The following is a 16,777-nucleotide window of genomic DNA, read 5'->3' on the forward strand; positions in this document are numbered from 1 at the left end:
AATGGGGAACAGGTGTGTTAAATTTGGTGTTATCGCTCTCACTCTCTCATATTGGTCACTGGAAGTTCAACATGGCACATCATGGCAAAGAACTCTCTGAGGATCTGAAAAAAAAGAATTGCTGCTCTACATAAATATGGCCTAGGCTATAAGATGATTGCCAAGACCCTGAAACTGAGCTGCAGCAGGGTGGCAAAGACCATACAGTGGTTTAACAGGACAGGTTCCACTCAGAACAGGCCACGCCATGGACAAGTTGAGTGCACGAGCTTAGCATCATATCCAAAGGTTGTCTTTGGGAAATAGATGTATGAGTGCTGCCAGCATTGCTGCAGAGGTTGAGGGGGTGGGGGGTCAGCCTGTCAGTGCTCAGACCATACGCTACACACTGCATCAACTTGGTCTGCATGGCTGTCATCCCAAAAGTAAGACTCTTCTAAAGAGGATGCACAGGAAAGCCAGCAAACAGTTTTCTGAAGACAAGCAGACTAAGGACATGGATTACTGGAACCTGTGGTCTGATGAGACCAAGATAAACTTATTTGGTTCAGATGATGTCAAGGGTGTGTGGCGGCAACCAGGTGAGGAGTACAAAGACAAGTGTGTCTTGCCTACAGTCAAGCATGGTGGTGGGAGTGTCAAGGTCTGGGGCTGCATGAGTGCTGCCGGCACTAGGGAGCTACAGTTCATTGAGGGAACCATGAATGCCAACATGTACTGTGACATACTGAAGCAGAGCATGATCTCCTCCCTTCGGAGACTGGGCCCCAGGGCAGCATTCCAACATGATAACGACCCACAACAAACCTCCAAGACCACCACTGCCTTGCTAAAGAAGCTGAGGGTAAAGGGGATTGACTGGCCAAGCATGTCTCCAGACCTAAACCCTATTGACCATCTGTGGGGTATCCTCAAACAGAAGGTGGATGAGCGCAAGGTCTCTAACACCCACCAGCTGATGTTGTCATGGAGTGGAAGAGGACTCCAGTGGCAACATGTGAAGCTCTGGTGAACTCCATGCCCAAGAGGGTTAAGGCAGTGCTGGAAAATAATGGTGGCCACACAAAATATTGACACTTTGGGCCCAATTTGGACATTTTCACTTAGGGGTGGACTCACTTTTGTTGCCAGTGGTTTATACATTAATGGCTGTGTGTTGAGTTATTTTGAGGGGACAGCAAATTTACACTGTTATACAAGCTGTACACTCACTACTTTACATTGTAGCAAAGTGTCATTTCTTCAGTGTTGCCACATGAAAAGATATAAAATATTTACAAAAATGTGAGGGGTGTACTCACTTCTGGGAGCTACTGTATATCTCTGGCACGAATGTACCTTCCATATTCCTCCGATGAAGGTTTATTTGATGTAATCACAACCCGTCAATGTTTAATTGAAATACAACATATGTGCCTATTGAGCGGCCACTCTACTTATTGGCATCAATATTTGTTATTTAAAGGTACAGATTGTGAGTATTTTTGGCCAGAGAGATATCCATTGTTTTTATATTTTGTATAAATCATATTTGTATCAATCTATGTTGTACGGCTGCATTAAAATCCCATGGGAGACGTTCTTTCTCTTGACACCAAAGAAGGGGCACAGTTTATTCCCACCAATGTTGGGACCTTTTCTAATCCCAATGGCCATAGTCTGCCCCCCCCTAAAGTCTGAAGGACAGTAAACTGGCCCTTTGTTTAGAAAGTTTGGAGACCCCGGTCCTAAATGATGGATCAAGGATGTGATTTCTTCTGGACTTGGTGTGGTTCAAATAAGGACAGAATCCTGGTGTGCTTAGAGAAGGAGAATTCAAGTTTGAAGAGAAGACTCCCCTCTAATATATTAACCTCCCTGCAACCCCATCTTATCCCCTCTTTCATTTCCCTATTTTAAGATCCAACTGTTCTGTAATAAAAAGGACCCCCCCCCCCTTTCCCCAACAAGAAAATGGCAATAATATAGAATACATTTCACATAAACAAGTACACTAACCTTTGTCCATGCTGTCTTTCTTTCTCGGGGTTCTCTTTTCAGGCTGCCATTGTGCATCCAGCGCCCTTGCTCCTCTGCTGTCATTTTAAAAATGTATGTCCTCATGCATGCATGACATGGAGCGCATGAAGTCCTGATGTATGCGGATGTGAATTTTAGTAAAAGGGGGAAAAGTCCACTTTAAAGGCAAGGGGACACAATGACTATCAATGCAATGCGGGAGATTTGCCAAAACTGGTGCAGCTGTGCATAGTAGTCAGCTTTCTGGTTTTAGTGTCAAAGCTTAACTAAACTGAAGTTAGAAGCCGATTGGTTACCATACCCAGCTGCATCAGATTCTATGTGCCCCAGTTTTAGTAAATCTTCCCCAATGTATCCCTTGTGCTAATGGCTCCTGCTTTAGTTGAAATCATCTTCTTTAGATCCCCACCCCTGCAATCTTCCAGTGCACAAGGGGTTCAACAGAGCCAAGAGACCTGTCATATGCATTCAAGTGCCAAGTATATTCATCCTTTCCATCCCCTTATGAATGAAGAAAGGGGGCCTTTCAATCATCCACCTGTCCTCTGTTCATAGATCATTTTAGGGTTAGACTAAACTAAGGCTTTATCACTTCAGTTCCGGAAGGTTTTGCCCCCTTCATGACCAGGCCATTTTTTGCTATTTGGCACTGCGCTTCTTTTATTGGTAATTGTGTGGTCATGCAGCGCTGTACTCGAACAAAATTTATATTATATTATTTTTTATTATATACATAAATAAAAAGACCAAAAATTTGGAAAAAAAACTCAAAACAATATTTTTTACTTTCCGCTATAAAACATACCCAATGAAAAAATATTTTAAAAAATTAAATTACTTCATAAATTTAGGCCAAAATGTATATACATGTCTTTTGTAAAAAAAAAAAAAAAAAAAATACCAATACGTGTATAACAATTCATTTGCATGAAGGTTATAGCATCTACACACTATGGCATATATACTGGTACTTTTATTTATTTATTTTATACTACTAATGGCAGTGATCAGCTACTTATAGTGGGACTGTGATAGTGTGTAGGGCAATCTGACACTAACTGACACTGGGAGGGGACTGCTAAGGACATCCCCAGTGACATTAATACAGTGATATTATACACTGGCTGGAAGGAGTTAATTTCTAGGGCAATCAAGAGGTTAAAGGTGTGCCTAACAAAAGTTAATTTGTGTAAGATGTGCTGCTTTTTACTAAATATATCTTTGTTTCTTCTCCCTCCTTTGCAGGGGAAAAAGAGATTGTTCCCTCTGAACACAGCCCTGAGCTGATTGTCAACACAGGGCTCTGGGCTGTGTACAATCACAGCAGATGGCGGCAGGCAGGCAGGGAGCACATGCCCTGTACCCGGAAGAGGCCAGTGATGTATAGCTACATTTGCTGTGCCTGTATGGGCTGCCTGGCCACAGTACATTGCAGTTGGATGGTTCACAAGCGGTTTACCAAGGATAGTACCAGGGGCGGACTGACAACTCATGGGGCCCCCAGGCAATAGGGGATCATGGGGCCTCTGTGTCCTTGCCCACACTCAAAAAAGCCTATGAAAAAGGTACCAGGGGCATCTCATGGGGCCCCCTACTGACCCCGGGCCCTTGGGCAGTGACAAAGTTTCCAAATGGTCAGTCTACCTGTGGATAGTACATTGTACAATTAACTTTTTTTTTGGGGGGGGGGGCATTTGTGTCCCATTCAGGAGATATCCATTTGCTTGCTGTATCAGACACACGAAAGGAAGTGAGAATAAATCCCTCTAAAGCAGTGGTTAATCAACCTGGGGGTCGAATGACCCTTTCACAGGGGTCCCCTAAGACCATCAGAAAACAAATATTTCCGATGTGTAAAGAGCAGCTACTGTGTAGAAAGCAGCTGCTGTGTTGAAAGCAGCTAATCTGTTAAAAGCAGCTACTGTGTTGAAAGCAGCAGTATTGGAGGTAAAACGACACTCATGAATTATAATTACTGGGTAAATAATTTTATGGTTGGGGGTCACCACAACATGAGGAACTGTATTAAAGGGTCACGGCATTAGGAAGGTTGAGAACCACTGCTCTAAAGTAAAGGATGACCCCTCACCTGTCACCTGAACAGGTGTCCCCCATGGGAGAATTCCCATCTATTCCAGGGACAACTGTAATATTTTGGAAGACCTTCACTTTGTTCTAGTGAAAATGGTGTCCAGGACAAATAACAGGTGAATCTCCCTAGCAATAACGCACGACAATAAAAACCTGACAGGGGTCTAACTCCCATACCACTTTCCAAAACTAAATTTTAATACAATCAGGACTTTTGATATATGTTAAGCCACCACACAGACTAGACCTAAAATGAATAGCACAAAAAAAGAACAAGACACTGTCTTAAGTTATTTATTTTTCTTGTAATCATACATATGAAAAAGTAGAACAGAAACATATTTTACATACAGGACATAGTAAATGACCACATGACAGGTTTCACCAAGGGAGGATATATAGAGCAAGCACACCGGTCAGTTCAGTGAGGTCTATTTAATTTCTCTGCAGCAGATGGCAGTCTAAATTTGCATCTGCACCATCCCATGAAAAAGCAACCTATGAGGTGATTTGATAGTGAATACTATTATATTGCTTGTCTACCAACGACACACAAAAGATTAGTATGCATCAATATCATTGCTACGACTGCAAAGGATGCCAAAGTCACTAGCCAGCCACTGCAGAAGTTCTGGTGCCAAGATGGAGCTATGTATTATAAAGTGGGTCTGTGGCCTACATATTTAAGCAGCCATTTTGGGGAAGCCATTTTGTTAGATATTGAGAATGCAACTGATATATGAACTAAGAAGTGGCAAAATTAAAAAAAAAATCACTTGTTCTTAAAAGTTAATACCATTTTTAGAGAATGTTACACCCATACATATTTAGGGTGTAATATGGTACCAATGTGGCCTGTCCCTGCTGAACCTGTCAAATTTTGATGGCCAGCCTTAGCCTCTGAAGCCCAACCGCGGGCAAAACATTTGTTTTGGATAAAGGGGGAAGGTTACAACCTGCCAGGCTTTAACTCTTGAAGAGGAGAGAAACAAGTACACTTAAGGTAGGAACTTAAGTCCATCGAAGTATGAAATAATGTAGGCACCATGGAGCACGAGTTTTATAAATACTGTAGTAGGTTTTTGTTAGAAAGCTATTGCAGTGTTTTTGGAGAAGACATCCCTGGTTTATTACCCAGCCAAAGGATGGGTGTGTGGCCTAAACATTTAAAGATTCCTGTCCTTACAGGTGTCTTCTTGTGGAATTTAAATGACTGGAGGGAGACGGTGCAGTGTGGTAGGAGGCAATTCAAAAAGACATGCTGTATGTAGACGTTTTCATGTAATCATAAGGAATGTGTTTTCTGATCACCAGCCGAGTATTTGTGAATATGAAATTTTGGGCCTGGAATCGAACTCCTGTTTTGTGAGTTTTAATACTGATTGGCAGTCTACAAACTGTGAAAACACACACAGGAGGGGGGAAACGCCTAGTGCATTACCACCATAGACATTTATTCAAATCCAAAAGCAGTTATATACTCACAAACACATATACGCGTATAAAAACAGGCATGTCAAACAACTCCAGCCATAGGTGACATCATCCATGTACCACTCAGTTGGAAGGCTAACATATTTCGGGATTTAAATTCCCTTTCTCAGAGCCCCTGAGGAAGGAGGTTTTGTCCCCAAAACATGTTAGACTTCCAACCAAGTGGTACATGAATGGATGATGTCACCTACGGCTGGAGCTGTTTGACATGCCTGTTTGAGTATATAATTGCTTTTGGATTTAATGTCTATGGTAGTAATGAGCTAGGCATTTGCACCCTCCTGTGTTTGTTTTTGCAGTTTGTTTGAAGATGACCACGTCTGGAGGAGGGCTGCATTAAAAAAAGCATTACATGTAAGGTTTTATGGGAAATACCTTTGTCTGAGCGCCAGAGCTTTGGACTTCTACTGGTTGGCCGTGGTAGGATCCAGGCTACACAGAAATGAATAAAATGTCTACAAGTCATCAATGGGTTTGGTGGCTCCTGCAAGTGAGAAGAGGAACAGTGGAGCATAATATCAAATATCAAGAACCTGGAAAGGTAGGGGCACTGTGGAAAGTGGAGGAAAAGCTGATTCTGGCTCTTCGCTGCCAAGAAAGACTCCAACCACGCCAACATAGCAATGGACAAAAGTTAAAGGGTCAGATGGCTGAACGCGAGGAAAAGCAAAATGAGAAGTCATAGCTGCTAATCCAGAGAATTCACTGAGAAAACAGGAAATCTAACCTGAAGATCAGGGCCATGAAAATTCAACAGGTTCAGCTTATGTGGCAGATGAAAGTGTAAGAGTTGAGGTCAGATGGCTGAACTCAAGGAAGAGTCAAACAAGCAAAGCTGCTGCAACTCAAAATAAAATCAGAAAAAAACAGTAAGATTACAGGCTTAAGTTCACCGTTTTTGGAAAAAACTAATAAATGCACACATTTTTTGCAGGAAAAAAAAGTGAATTCATTTATTTTAGAGAAGTCTGCAGAGCAATGCACCTGCGATCAATAGGTAGCAGGTGCAATGTCAAGCTTCTGCAGAGACGACCTCCAGCTATGTGCTCATACCTCTCTATAGGCTTTTAGTCACAAAGCTGGAGGAAGAAGGAAGGAAGAAGTTTTCTCAGCTTAGCTCACCATCCTGTCTGCATGCCTGAGCCAAGGACAGGTGGATTCCAGGAATAAATACTGTATGAGTCATCTGCCCTTACTAGAAATAGCCACATGGCCAAACTGAAAGTAGAAGGTGAACAGGCAATCATAACTGCTGGAAGTATGAAAGTCCAAACTGCTAACTTAACCTGGAGGTCCAGGTAATTTAAATGCAGCAGGTTCAGCTAATGAGGACAATGAAAGGAATCTGAGAAGATTTGCTCTCTCAAGCAAGAAAGGTGATTAAGAAAGAAACATGCTGTGTGAGGACTTTTTGATTTAAGAATCAGAGGAGGAATGTGTTTTGTGACCATCAGTTGAGTGGTTGTGAATAAAGTTTGAATTCTGGGCCTGGAATCATTCTTGATCCTTTCTAGTAGGCAACTCAGTTGCACAATACACAAATGGTTGGGTGGGTGAAGAAAACTATAGGCTTTCACTGGAGTCTATGTCCTCCATTATGGCGATTACCCCAGAAACACAGCAAAAATCGAAGATGTTTGAATCCTCTCACTCTTTAAAGAACACTTTTCAGACAAAATGGCTCCTTTATCTAGAAAATGGCTGCCTTAGGCTGAATACTGCCTTGGCTCATATAATGGCCGCCGGTGCCAGAGACCTACTTTAACCAAAACAAAAAAAACCCTTTAGGACGCCTAGGCCCGTAAATGATGGAATATAAAAGTTTACATGACAAAATTTACAAGTTATTTACAGCTGTAATCCTCTAACCCTCCCGTGCCTTTGTAACTAGCTCCCTGTGCTAAACTTGTTGCGTATAAACTAAAACGGGTAAAGCACAGATGAGAAAGGACACCAAACCCATAAACTAGACAGACAGCGGTTCAGTCATCTTCAATTACAACAATTTAACACTGACTAAATGGCACATGGAGGAACCAAATTACATGGTGGTGGTTGCTTGCCTTCACATGGGGCTTGGATTTATTTTTTTTTTTTTTTAATAATTCAATTCAGCCACTGCTGAGAAACTGGTAGTAATATTGTTTGCAGACAGAAACGGAGCATTTCTATGAAGAATAAAAAAATATTCTGTCACCAATTTACGTCATGAACCCCAGATTTTTTTAATGCATCTCCCTATTGGTCAGGGGTTTTTGGTTAAAGGGTTAGTTCACCTTTTCAAAACACGATAGATGAACTAACTCATAATATCCTCCCCACACCCCTGCACGTTCCTCCTTTGATAATTATCTTTTACTGCCCACAGTAGTTGACATAGTGGTCCATCCATTTGAAAGCCCAGCTCTACATCCTTTTTTTTCCAGGATGGCTCAAAGAGTCTCTGATTGGTTTGTGCAGTCACTTGCCAGTGCTGACCAATAACCACTCACCATTGCAAGCGTTGTGATGCTACACAGCCTCCAGCCCACTACACCAGCTGGTATGTGGATCAGAAGATGACCAATGAAGGTGTAATGGGGACCAGGGGTGTGAGAATGGTGTAGCGAGTTTGTTCATTTTTCTTTTTGGAGAAGGCGAATGAACCTTTTAAGATAACGCACATGGTAAGTTTTTTGTGGCAACACATACAAAAAGTTTCTGTTCAATGGGCTTCTGATTAGCTTTCATTGCCCATGCTAGCGGAAGTAGAAGACCAGGCATTTGAAAGCCGAGCTCTTCTGCACCCTTTATTCATCCGGGATGGCTTAGAGCAGTGGTTCTCAACCTTCCTATTGCCGCGACCCCTTAATACAGTTCTTCATGTTGTGGTGACCCCAAACCATAAAATTATTTACTCTTTACACATTGGAAATGTGTTGTTCGATGGTCTTAGGTGACCCCTGTGAAAGGGTCGTTCGACCCCCAAAGGAGTCGCAACCCACAGGTTGAGAACCACTGGCTTAGAGAGATTCTCATTAGTCAGCAGGGTCGCACATTGGCACTGACCATTGCCCCATCAGTATTGCAACTATTATGATGATACACAGCCTCCTGGCTGTGTACTGCATCTTAGAGATTCCCCAGAGGGCTACACCGGCTTGCATGGGCAGCAGAAGATAATCAATGAAGGTGGTAGGTGCTGCAGGGACCAGGGGTGTGAGGAGGGTGTAGTAGGTTAGTTCACCTGTTCATTTGTTTTTGCAAAAAGGTGGACTAAACCTTTAAAGGTAACGCATACAAAAGTCTTTATGCCTGTCAATGAGTTTTTCTTCACATGAAGTGGCTTTTCATTCCCATGCAGGTCTATGGAAATACAAACCCCTCTTGAAGCAGATCAAATGCACCTGTCAGACCCAATTCACATATATGCAGTGCCGGAAACACACAGCAAATCCTAAACATTTCCTTCACTGCAGTGAAATCACACTCTGTTCATGGGATCTGCCTCCGGCGCCAATGTAATTTAATGACACCCAAAAACAGATGGCAATAATCGGATCGCATGGGTATGAACACTCATGCAATCCGATTCCGGTGTGGTGAAAAAAAGGGTTCCTGAACCTTTTTTGTGCTGGTGGTGGTGCAAATTGAGCCTATACAAAATAAATGAGCTGAAATTAAACTACACAGAATCGCATGTGATTTGAACAGGAATGTGGTGTGATTCCTGTCCAAAACAAATGTGATTTTCCACACAGCTTTAGTGTGAATCCACTCTCAATGTACTATGAATGAACTCATATTGATGCCATCAACACAAGCCCAAAGCCTGTTGACAAAGGCGCTTACTGTCACCAAAAGCAGGAAGAAAAACTGGAAGAAAATTCATTTCTCAATATTTTTTTAAAAAGTACCGTATTTGTCGCCGTATAAGACGCACTTTTTCTTCCCCAAAACTGGGGGGGAAATGTCAGTGCGTCTTATGGAGCGAATATGGAGCGGCCGGTCCGGTATTTCCACCGCGGCCGTGTCAGAATACCGGGCCGGCCGCTCAGCTCTGCAGCGGGACCTTACCTGTTCCTCTATCCAGCGGCGCGCTGTCTTCCCGGCTTCTGTAGTGTGGGCACTGGGCATGACAGCCGGGTGCCAAGTGCGCATGCGCAAGAAGCGGTGCTTTTTGTGAATGGTAAGGCGGTACCTGGGACACATGACAGATCCCAGAAGCCGCCGGACCAATCACAAAGCGCAAGTGATTCTCGCTCATGCGCACTGGGCACCCGGCTGTCATGCCGAGCGCCATTACAGAAGCCGGGAAGACAGCGCGCGGCTGGATCGAGGAACAGGTAAGATCAAACAAAAACTCTGCGGAAGTAAGAGCGGGTACCTGTCAAATTCAGGTACCCGCTCCCCACCTCCCCAAAGGTCAGCAGTCATCTGTGCTGTCCGCAGTCTCTGGTCATCCCTGTGCTGTCCGCAGTCTCTGGTCATCCCTGTGCTGTCCGCAGTCTCTGGTCATCTCCTGTACTGTGTCTGCAGTCCATTAGTTCAGAATTTTTTTTTCCCCTGTTTTCTGCCTCTAAAACCTAGGTGCGTCTTATGGTCAGGTGCGTCTTATACGGCGAAAAATACGGTATTTAATCCCTCTTTTATGCAGTACTTTTTGCTCAGTCCTCATTCCATTTTTTTAATTTTTTGAACAAATCTAAACAATAAAATGAATGAACTGAATACAGAACAAAATAAAAAAAAAAAGACGAGACTTTCTTTCTGAAGTGTTAAAAAATCTGAAGGAGATAAAAACTACATTATGCTGCAACTTTAAAAATAGGTGAAACCTTGCGGCCTTGTTCACACCATGACTGCTGAGCTGCGTTTGTCTGCACACTGCAAATGTATGGTGTGATCAGGGCACATAGAAAGAATTTTTCCCAACGTGCCCTGGCGTGCAGAAAAGCGCAACAGACACGGGGTTAGCAAGCTTTAATAAATCAAAACAGTGTGAAATAGGCAAATGAAGCAACTGTGTAATGCTGCAATTTCCCTCCTGCTTTTAGGCCTCTTGCACACAGACATAATCATTTACTGATGTTTACATGCAGAACCTTCCTTGCAGAAAGATCTTGAGTAAAAACGCAATTTATGTTCCATCGCAGGACCTCACGAATACATGCGTACAAGTGCGTAAAACGTGTGTATGTGTATAAACGGGTAAACTTTATTTACTTCTAGCTGCCAGTGTTGCAATTTACGCACTTACATTTATATGGGCCTCATGTCCATGGGCGGACCGATCCGTACAAAGGGCCGTCTTCAGCCGGCTGCAATGTATAGATGCTCTGTGCAGGCAGCCTGTTGAAATCAATGACAGATGGTTGGCTGTGCGCACCAACATCTGCAGCCTCCACGGGTATCCCGGAGTGCACATCTGTGCGGTTCCGATGCACAGACTGGGACGCACACAGTGTTTTCCGATCCATGCATCGGACTTGCATGGATGTGCATGTAAAGGTCCGTACAGCCGGTGGCCTGTCTGACTTTAACAGGCTACCTGCATGCCTCTGTAAAGAACCTTTGGCATGGATTGGTACATTCATATAAATGACTTTAACAGGCTACCTGCATGCCTCTGTAAAGAACCTTTGGCATGGATTGGTACATCAATATAAATGACTTTAACAGGCTACCTGCATGCCTCTGTAAAGAACCTTTGGCATGGATTGGTACATCCATATAAATTAGGCCATATATTTGCGCATATGTGTAAATTATTGCATTTTAACATTTTTTTTTTTTTTTTGCGACTCTGAACACATTGCTGAATTACAGATCTTTAAGCAAATGTGTGCATTGTCCCATAGACAGCAACGCACCCAACTTCAGATCCAAAAACACTATGTGGCCACAATTAATGTGTTTTTTCTGCCCCTGTGAAAGAGGTAAAAAGAGAAACACAAGTAAACTCCATCTGCTTGTGGGTAAACAAAAGGAGGATAGGCTTCAAAAAGGGTGTTTTACGTAACAGATGCCAATAGTGAGACTAGGCTTGTCTTCTCATTCCTCATCAGGGCGAGACTCCCGAAAGAAGTCGCTTTGTTTGCTGTCAGCTCACATTCATATTTTAATAATTTACAATAATATCCTTGTCTTTTGCATGTCTGCTCAGAATGGCATAATCTATTCCCCCATGAGATGCATCACTGAGCAAGCGATATTTTTTGGCAAGAGCCTTCGGTAGAGGGAAGTGCACATGAAGGAACTGGCTGGCTCCAGCAATGTTTCACAAACAGCTCCCGCACAATACGACTATTCCACCAGCTGCAAAGGCCATGCATAAACAGTTGACAAAGCAATTTATAGGTCAAATGAATATGGTTTGATCCACCCTCGCAATTACTCCCGTGAACCATTTCTGTGCCGAAACAAATAAGGCACAGCCACGTAAAACTAATCTTTAAAGGACCACTCCACCCAGTCACTTTTTTGGGGAGTAGCTGGAAAGTTAACCACCTAACTTTTATTTTTATTTATGGGATTCTACTGGAAAGATTTTGGTGACCAAGTGCCTGGGTCTTCAGCAGCCACAAAAGGGGATCCCAACTGTCATTCAGAAAAGGAGTCCCAAAAAATGAACAGGTATTGCTGCCAACAGGCTCAGTAATTAAAACATTTTTTGGTGGATTGACCCATTAATTCAGCTAATCTATTTATAGGCTTTGTGGATCTGTTACTATACACTCAGGAAGCAGTTTTGTCTGATGAGGTAATATACATTTTTTCCCCATTCACAGAAAGCTTGATGGCCATATGTCCTCACAGGGCCAAAGCTGGGAACTTCAGGTGCATTACCAAACCCTCTGAATACTCACTGACCCAGGATGGCTATAGAGCATGCCTTGTCCACAGAGGAGGGACAAAAATGGAAGCCTGATGTGCTTTACTATACTCTATGAATTATCCCTGACCTGGGTGGGGTAGAGGGCATGCCTCAATGCTTAAAAGCATTAAGAGTTCAGTAAAGCATTCAGTCTACTGCATGCTACAATACGCTACAGTCAATGCAGACTGCAAAGTCTTTAGTCCTCATTTTTGAGCCTCACTGAATGGAATGCTGAAGCCAGGCTAGGGAGTTCAAATATGCAAGCTGGGTGTACTGTACCCTATGTGCTATGGTGGGAAGAGAAAAAAGCCCTCTCAGATACACAAGGTCCAAATTCCCATATAATTAGAAGTGTTCTGTGCTTTTAAAGGAAACCTGTACACAGATCAATATGGAAGCCACCAATGTTGATCACCTTCTAAAAATGCTAGTTACCTGGGTGACAGTCTTCACTACTTTGGGAAACATGTATACAGGTCAGAATAGTCAAAGGTGAATATAGATCTGGAAATCTGCATTATACCGGAGTCAATGATGCAAACAATACTGAACCTGAAGTATCAGCATACAGTCAAGGAACCTATATTTTCAGATGTAAAGATCAACAACCCCAGTACAGGTTTCCTTTAAATAAAAGTAGATTCCCCTCCATTAGGACCTGAAAGGTCTCCAAAATCCTGCTTCACCCCCTTAAAAATAAACTGAACTCAACTTTCTCCGCAAGCTAAAGGTGCCCACCTTCACTCTAAAATTCAATGGTCATTTTAGCCCCCCAGAAAGACACTTAACCCTAATACCAGTTATACATGGACCGATCCTTTAACTATATCATAAAAGGACTGCTGAACTATGACCACCAGATGAATGCATAAAAAGATAATAACACTTAACCACATTTTGTATCTGTTTAGCTAAGCAACGCAGCACTAAAACTGCAAATTTGCTCCAAAGAGCAATCTTCACAGGAGAGGTACTTTTAATATGAAGGTGATGCAATTTTAAAAAAGTTCCTAAACTAACAATAATAGAGAGAACACCCATATGACATTAACTTACAAAACAATTGAACAAGTTGTTTTTTTTTGACGAAAAAAAATAAACAAGCGATGTAAAGTCATGTCAAATCCTCTCTCCTAAAACATGAACAAGTTATCTGGCTCATTGATCCACCTGCCAATATTGGCTCAACCTGGCTTCTCCCATGCATGTACCATATATATATATATATATATATATATATATATATACACATTTTATTTTTATTTGTTTTTATTACTCAGATCTTGAACAGTGTATTTCAAACTACCTTTGCACAAGCCAAATTTTTACAGCCATTCTCTCTCTGTAAATAAACAGAAACCAGTCATACAGGTGACATAGGATGATGAGATCCAAAGCTAGCTGGTTGTTTCTATTGAATATAATAAAAAGCCAGAGTGTTCGTGGCGCCTAAACATGTTTAACTCCTGCGGAAGTACAATATTCTCATAAGATTAAAAGAAAAGCAAATTTGATCTAGTTTCCACAGGAAATTCAAATGACTTGCAGGAAGGTGCTAGCACATCAATCAGCAGTATGGTCACGGTTGTATGTTAGTGAGACTATTTAGTTTTCATAACCCTCAGACTGTCCAATTAACTTTGAGAAAAAACTGCTACCTGCAAAGGAAGCAACAGAGAATGAGCCCCCAAATGCGCCAAACACAGCATGGAAACCCAAAGCAACTACACCCCAGATACCACTTAGTATGTCAATGCCCACGTCTGGAATGGCGCAAATTGTATAATATGGAAAACAGGCCATGTCACACAGGAACCTTGTCGGCACCCTAAGTACGAAGCAAACAGCAGAAAACACATTGTTAAGAATGCGCACAAAGCCACATAGGATATTTGCAAGAACTCTGAGGATGTCACATGGGATGTTCAACAAAACTTTGCTCAGAGCAAAAATGTAAGTGGTGGCTGCAGTCCAGATCCAGTACAGTCTTCCAAAAACTAAATTAAGGACTTGTTTGACCAGGAACCACACGAAGGACAAGATGTTCTTCACAATCTCATAGACAATGCAGAAAAGGAGCTGGAAGAACCTAGAAAAAGCTCCTGGCCCAGCGGCATCCTCGTCTTCTGTTTGGGTGGCGGATTCAGATGTTCTTTGTTCAGGAGAGACAGCTCCTCCTGGTAATTGGCTGGAGAATAACTTTACATCACCAGGCAACCTACTTTCCAGTTCTTCTAAAGTGACCTTTTCCAGACCATCTACATCTCCGACTGTCTTGATGACTCCTAAAGAAAAAGCCTCAGGAACACTGCAACAAGCTGCAAGCCAGACATATTCTGGAATGCTCACTTTGTCTTTAATTTTATTACTAGATGGAACAGCACCAGCAATAATATGCAAGTTTTCTTCACTGCCGCAATGAGGCACTAACTTCTCCTTAATCAGATCATCCACATCCGTGGCCCACTTCTCCTTGAAGTTCTGTGGGAGTGGCACAGCATTAGTAAGCATGGCTGGAGCTCTGTGAAAGAGCAGTCCCGGCTGGTAATCCGATGAGGCGTAATCTTCCTCTAAGGCCTGGTTAGTACCAAGGCCTTCAGTCTGCTCCGAGCCTTTGGTGGCTTCATCCAAACTGCTCTTTGAATCATCCAACTGCAGAAATAAGAGAAAAAAAATTCTAAGAATGTGCTTAACATACACATTAATACATTTAAAAGGGGTAATACCAGAGAACTTACAGAAATACATGCAGTAAAAACTAGACCTCACCAAAATGTGGGTCTAATTTGCCTTAAAGCATATGTATAGTCAATCTGACTTGTGTCTCACAAGACCTCACTTACTATCCCATAGATGCAACAGAAAGTGGGAGGAAACTTCTCTAAAGAGGGCAAGTTCCCCCTCTTTGACATCTTTCACTGGAGAAAGTGTCCCCATTGGAAGATAAATTCTCAAGATAAAAAGGGACAACTGTAAAATTGTGTTTCCCCATCCCTTTCTGTTCCAGTATCAATGGTCGCCAAGACAAATAGAGGGGTAAGGCAGGCAATATATTTTGAAATTTTCTTTCCTTCAACCACTGACTGTGATGATGGGAGAATCCCTCCCGCAGTGCTATTCTGTTCTGTGGACGAGAAGCCTTCCCCCCCAGAATGATACAATGATCATTGTTGGTGGCTATTGCCACTGGCAGTGACCGAGGGAAAAAAAAACCTGACAGGCTTGTTGTACTGAAGTCAATTGATGGATTCAGTAGAACCAGCCTGCCTATAGACGGATTGAAATTCAAATGAACCTCGTCACTGGTCTACCGTTACACAGGCTCTCCCCCCTTCAGTCTATTATGAATGCTGCTGCTAGACTCATACGCCTTACCAACCGATCAGTGACTGCTGCCCCTCTCTGCCAATCCCTCCACTGGCTTCCACTAACCCAACGTATAAAATTCAAAATACTAACCACAGCTTACAAAGCCAGCCACAACACTGCCCCTAGCTATATCACCAACCTCATCCACAGATGCCGCCCAAATCGCCCACTCCGCTCCTCCCATGATATCCTCCTCTCTAGCTCCCTCATCAACCCCTCCCACGCTCGCCTCCAGGACTTCTCCAGAGCCTCTCCCATCCTCTGGAACTCCCTACCACAGCATATGCGGTCAGCCCCCACCCTGTCTGCCTTTAGGCGATCTTTGAAAACTCACTTCTTCGGGAAAGTCTACCCCACCTCCTCCTAAGAACTGTACTTGAATCACCTCCGCCAGATCATCCCCCACAGCTATCACCTTTTGTATTACCTCCCCCTTCCTTTAGATTGTAAGCTCCCAGGATCAGGGCCCTCCTATTCCTTCTGTACTGAAATGTATTGTAATTGTATTGTCTCCCTTATATTGTAAAGCGCTGTGCAAACTGTTGGCGCTATATAAATCCTGTATTATAATAATAACTGAACCGACCAAATTTAGATCAGTCTTTTGGCCGGCTTAAATCTCCCCAGCAGGGACCCCACAACAGCAAACATTCATCCCAGCACCAAACCACCATGTGAAGAATGCATCCTAAGCTGCACAGCTCAGCGTACATTTGAAAAAAAAGATTGCAAATAGGCAGGTTTGAAGACACAGTGGATCACTTCTATAACAGCACGTGTGAACGCAATTTTCTTTTAGTTCCACTTTAAGGACCAGAATTCAATTGATGGTCACTGAAAAGAAACCCTCTTTAAAGCCCCATCATTCTCATTTATACTTCAGCATTACAAATCTGTACTCTTAGACGCCATTGGTTTGGTTTGTTGGATTCATTTCTCTGCTAC

The 16,777-nt window shown here is 42.7% G+C and overlaps 1 protein-coding gene across 1 annotated transcript in view; it reads right to left on the reverse strand.

Annotated features, from left to right (window-relative positions):
• Positions 1-4,388: 4,388 nt before the first annotated feature.
• Positions 4,389-16,777, reverse strand: part of ENDOD1 (endonuclease domain containing 1) — a 43,654-nt gene continuing 31,265 nt past the window's right edge. The window contains exon 2 of the mRNA XM_089687935.1: positions 4,389-15,115. Within this exon, the coding sequence (XP_089544061.1) occupies positions 14,069-15,115 (1,047 nt within the window). The 3' untranslated portion in view covers positions 4,389-14,068. The remainder of the gene's footprint in view (positions 15,116-16,777) is intronic.

The sequence above is a fragment of the Staurois parvus genome, unplaced genomic scaffold (genome assembly GCF_062004578.1).
Source record: "Staurois parvus isolate SC_StPar_1 unplaced genomic scaffold, SC_StPar_1.0 ptg000440l, whole genome shotgun sequence".
NCBI lineage: Eukaryota > Metazoa > Chordata > Amphibia > Anura > Ranidae > Staurois > Staurois parvus.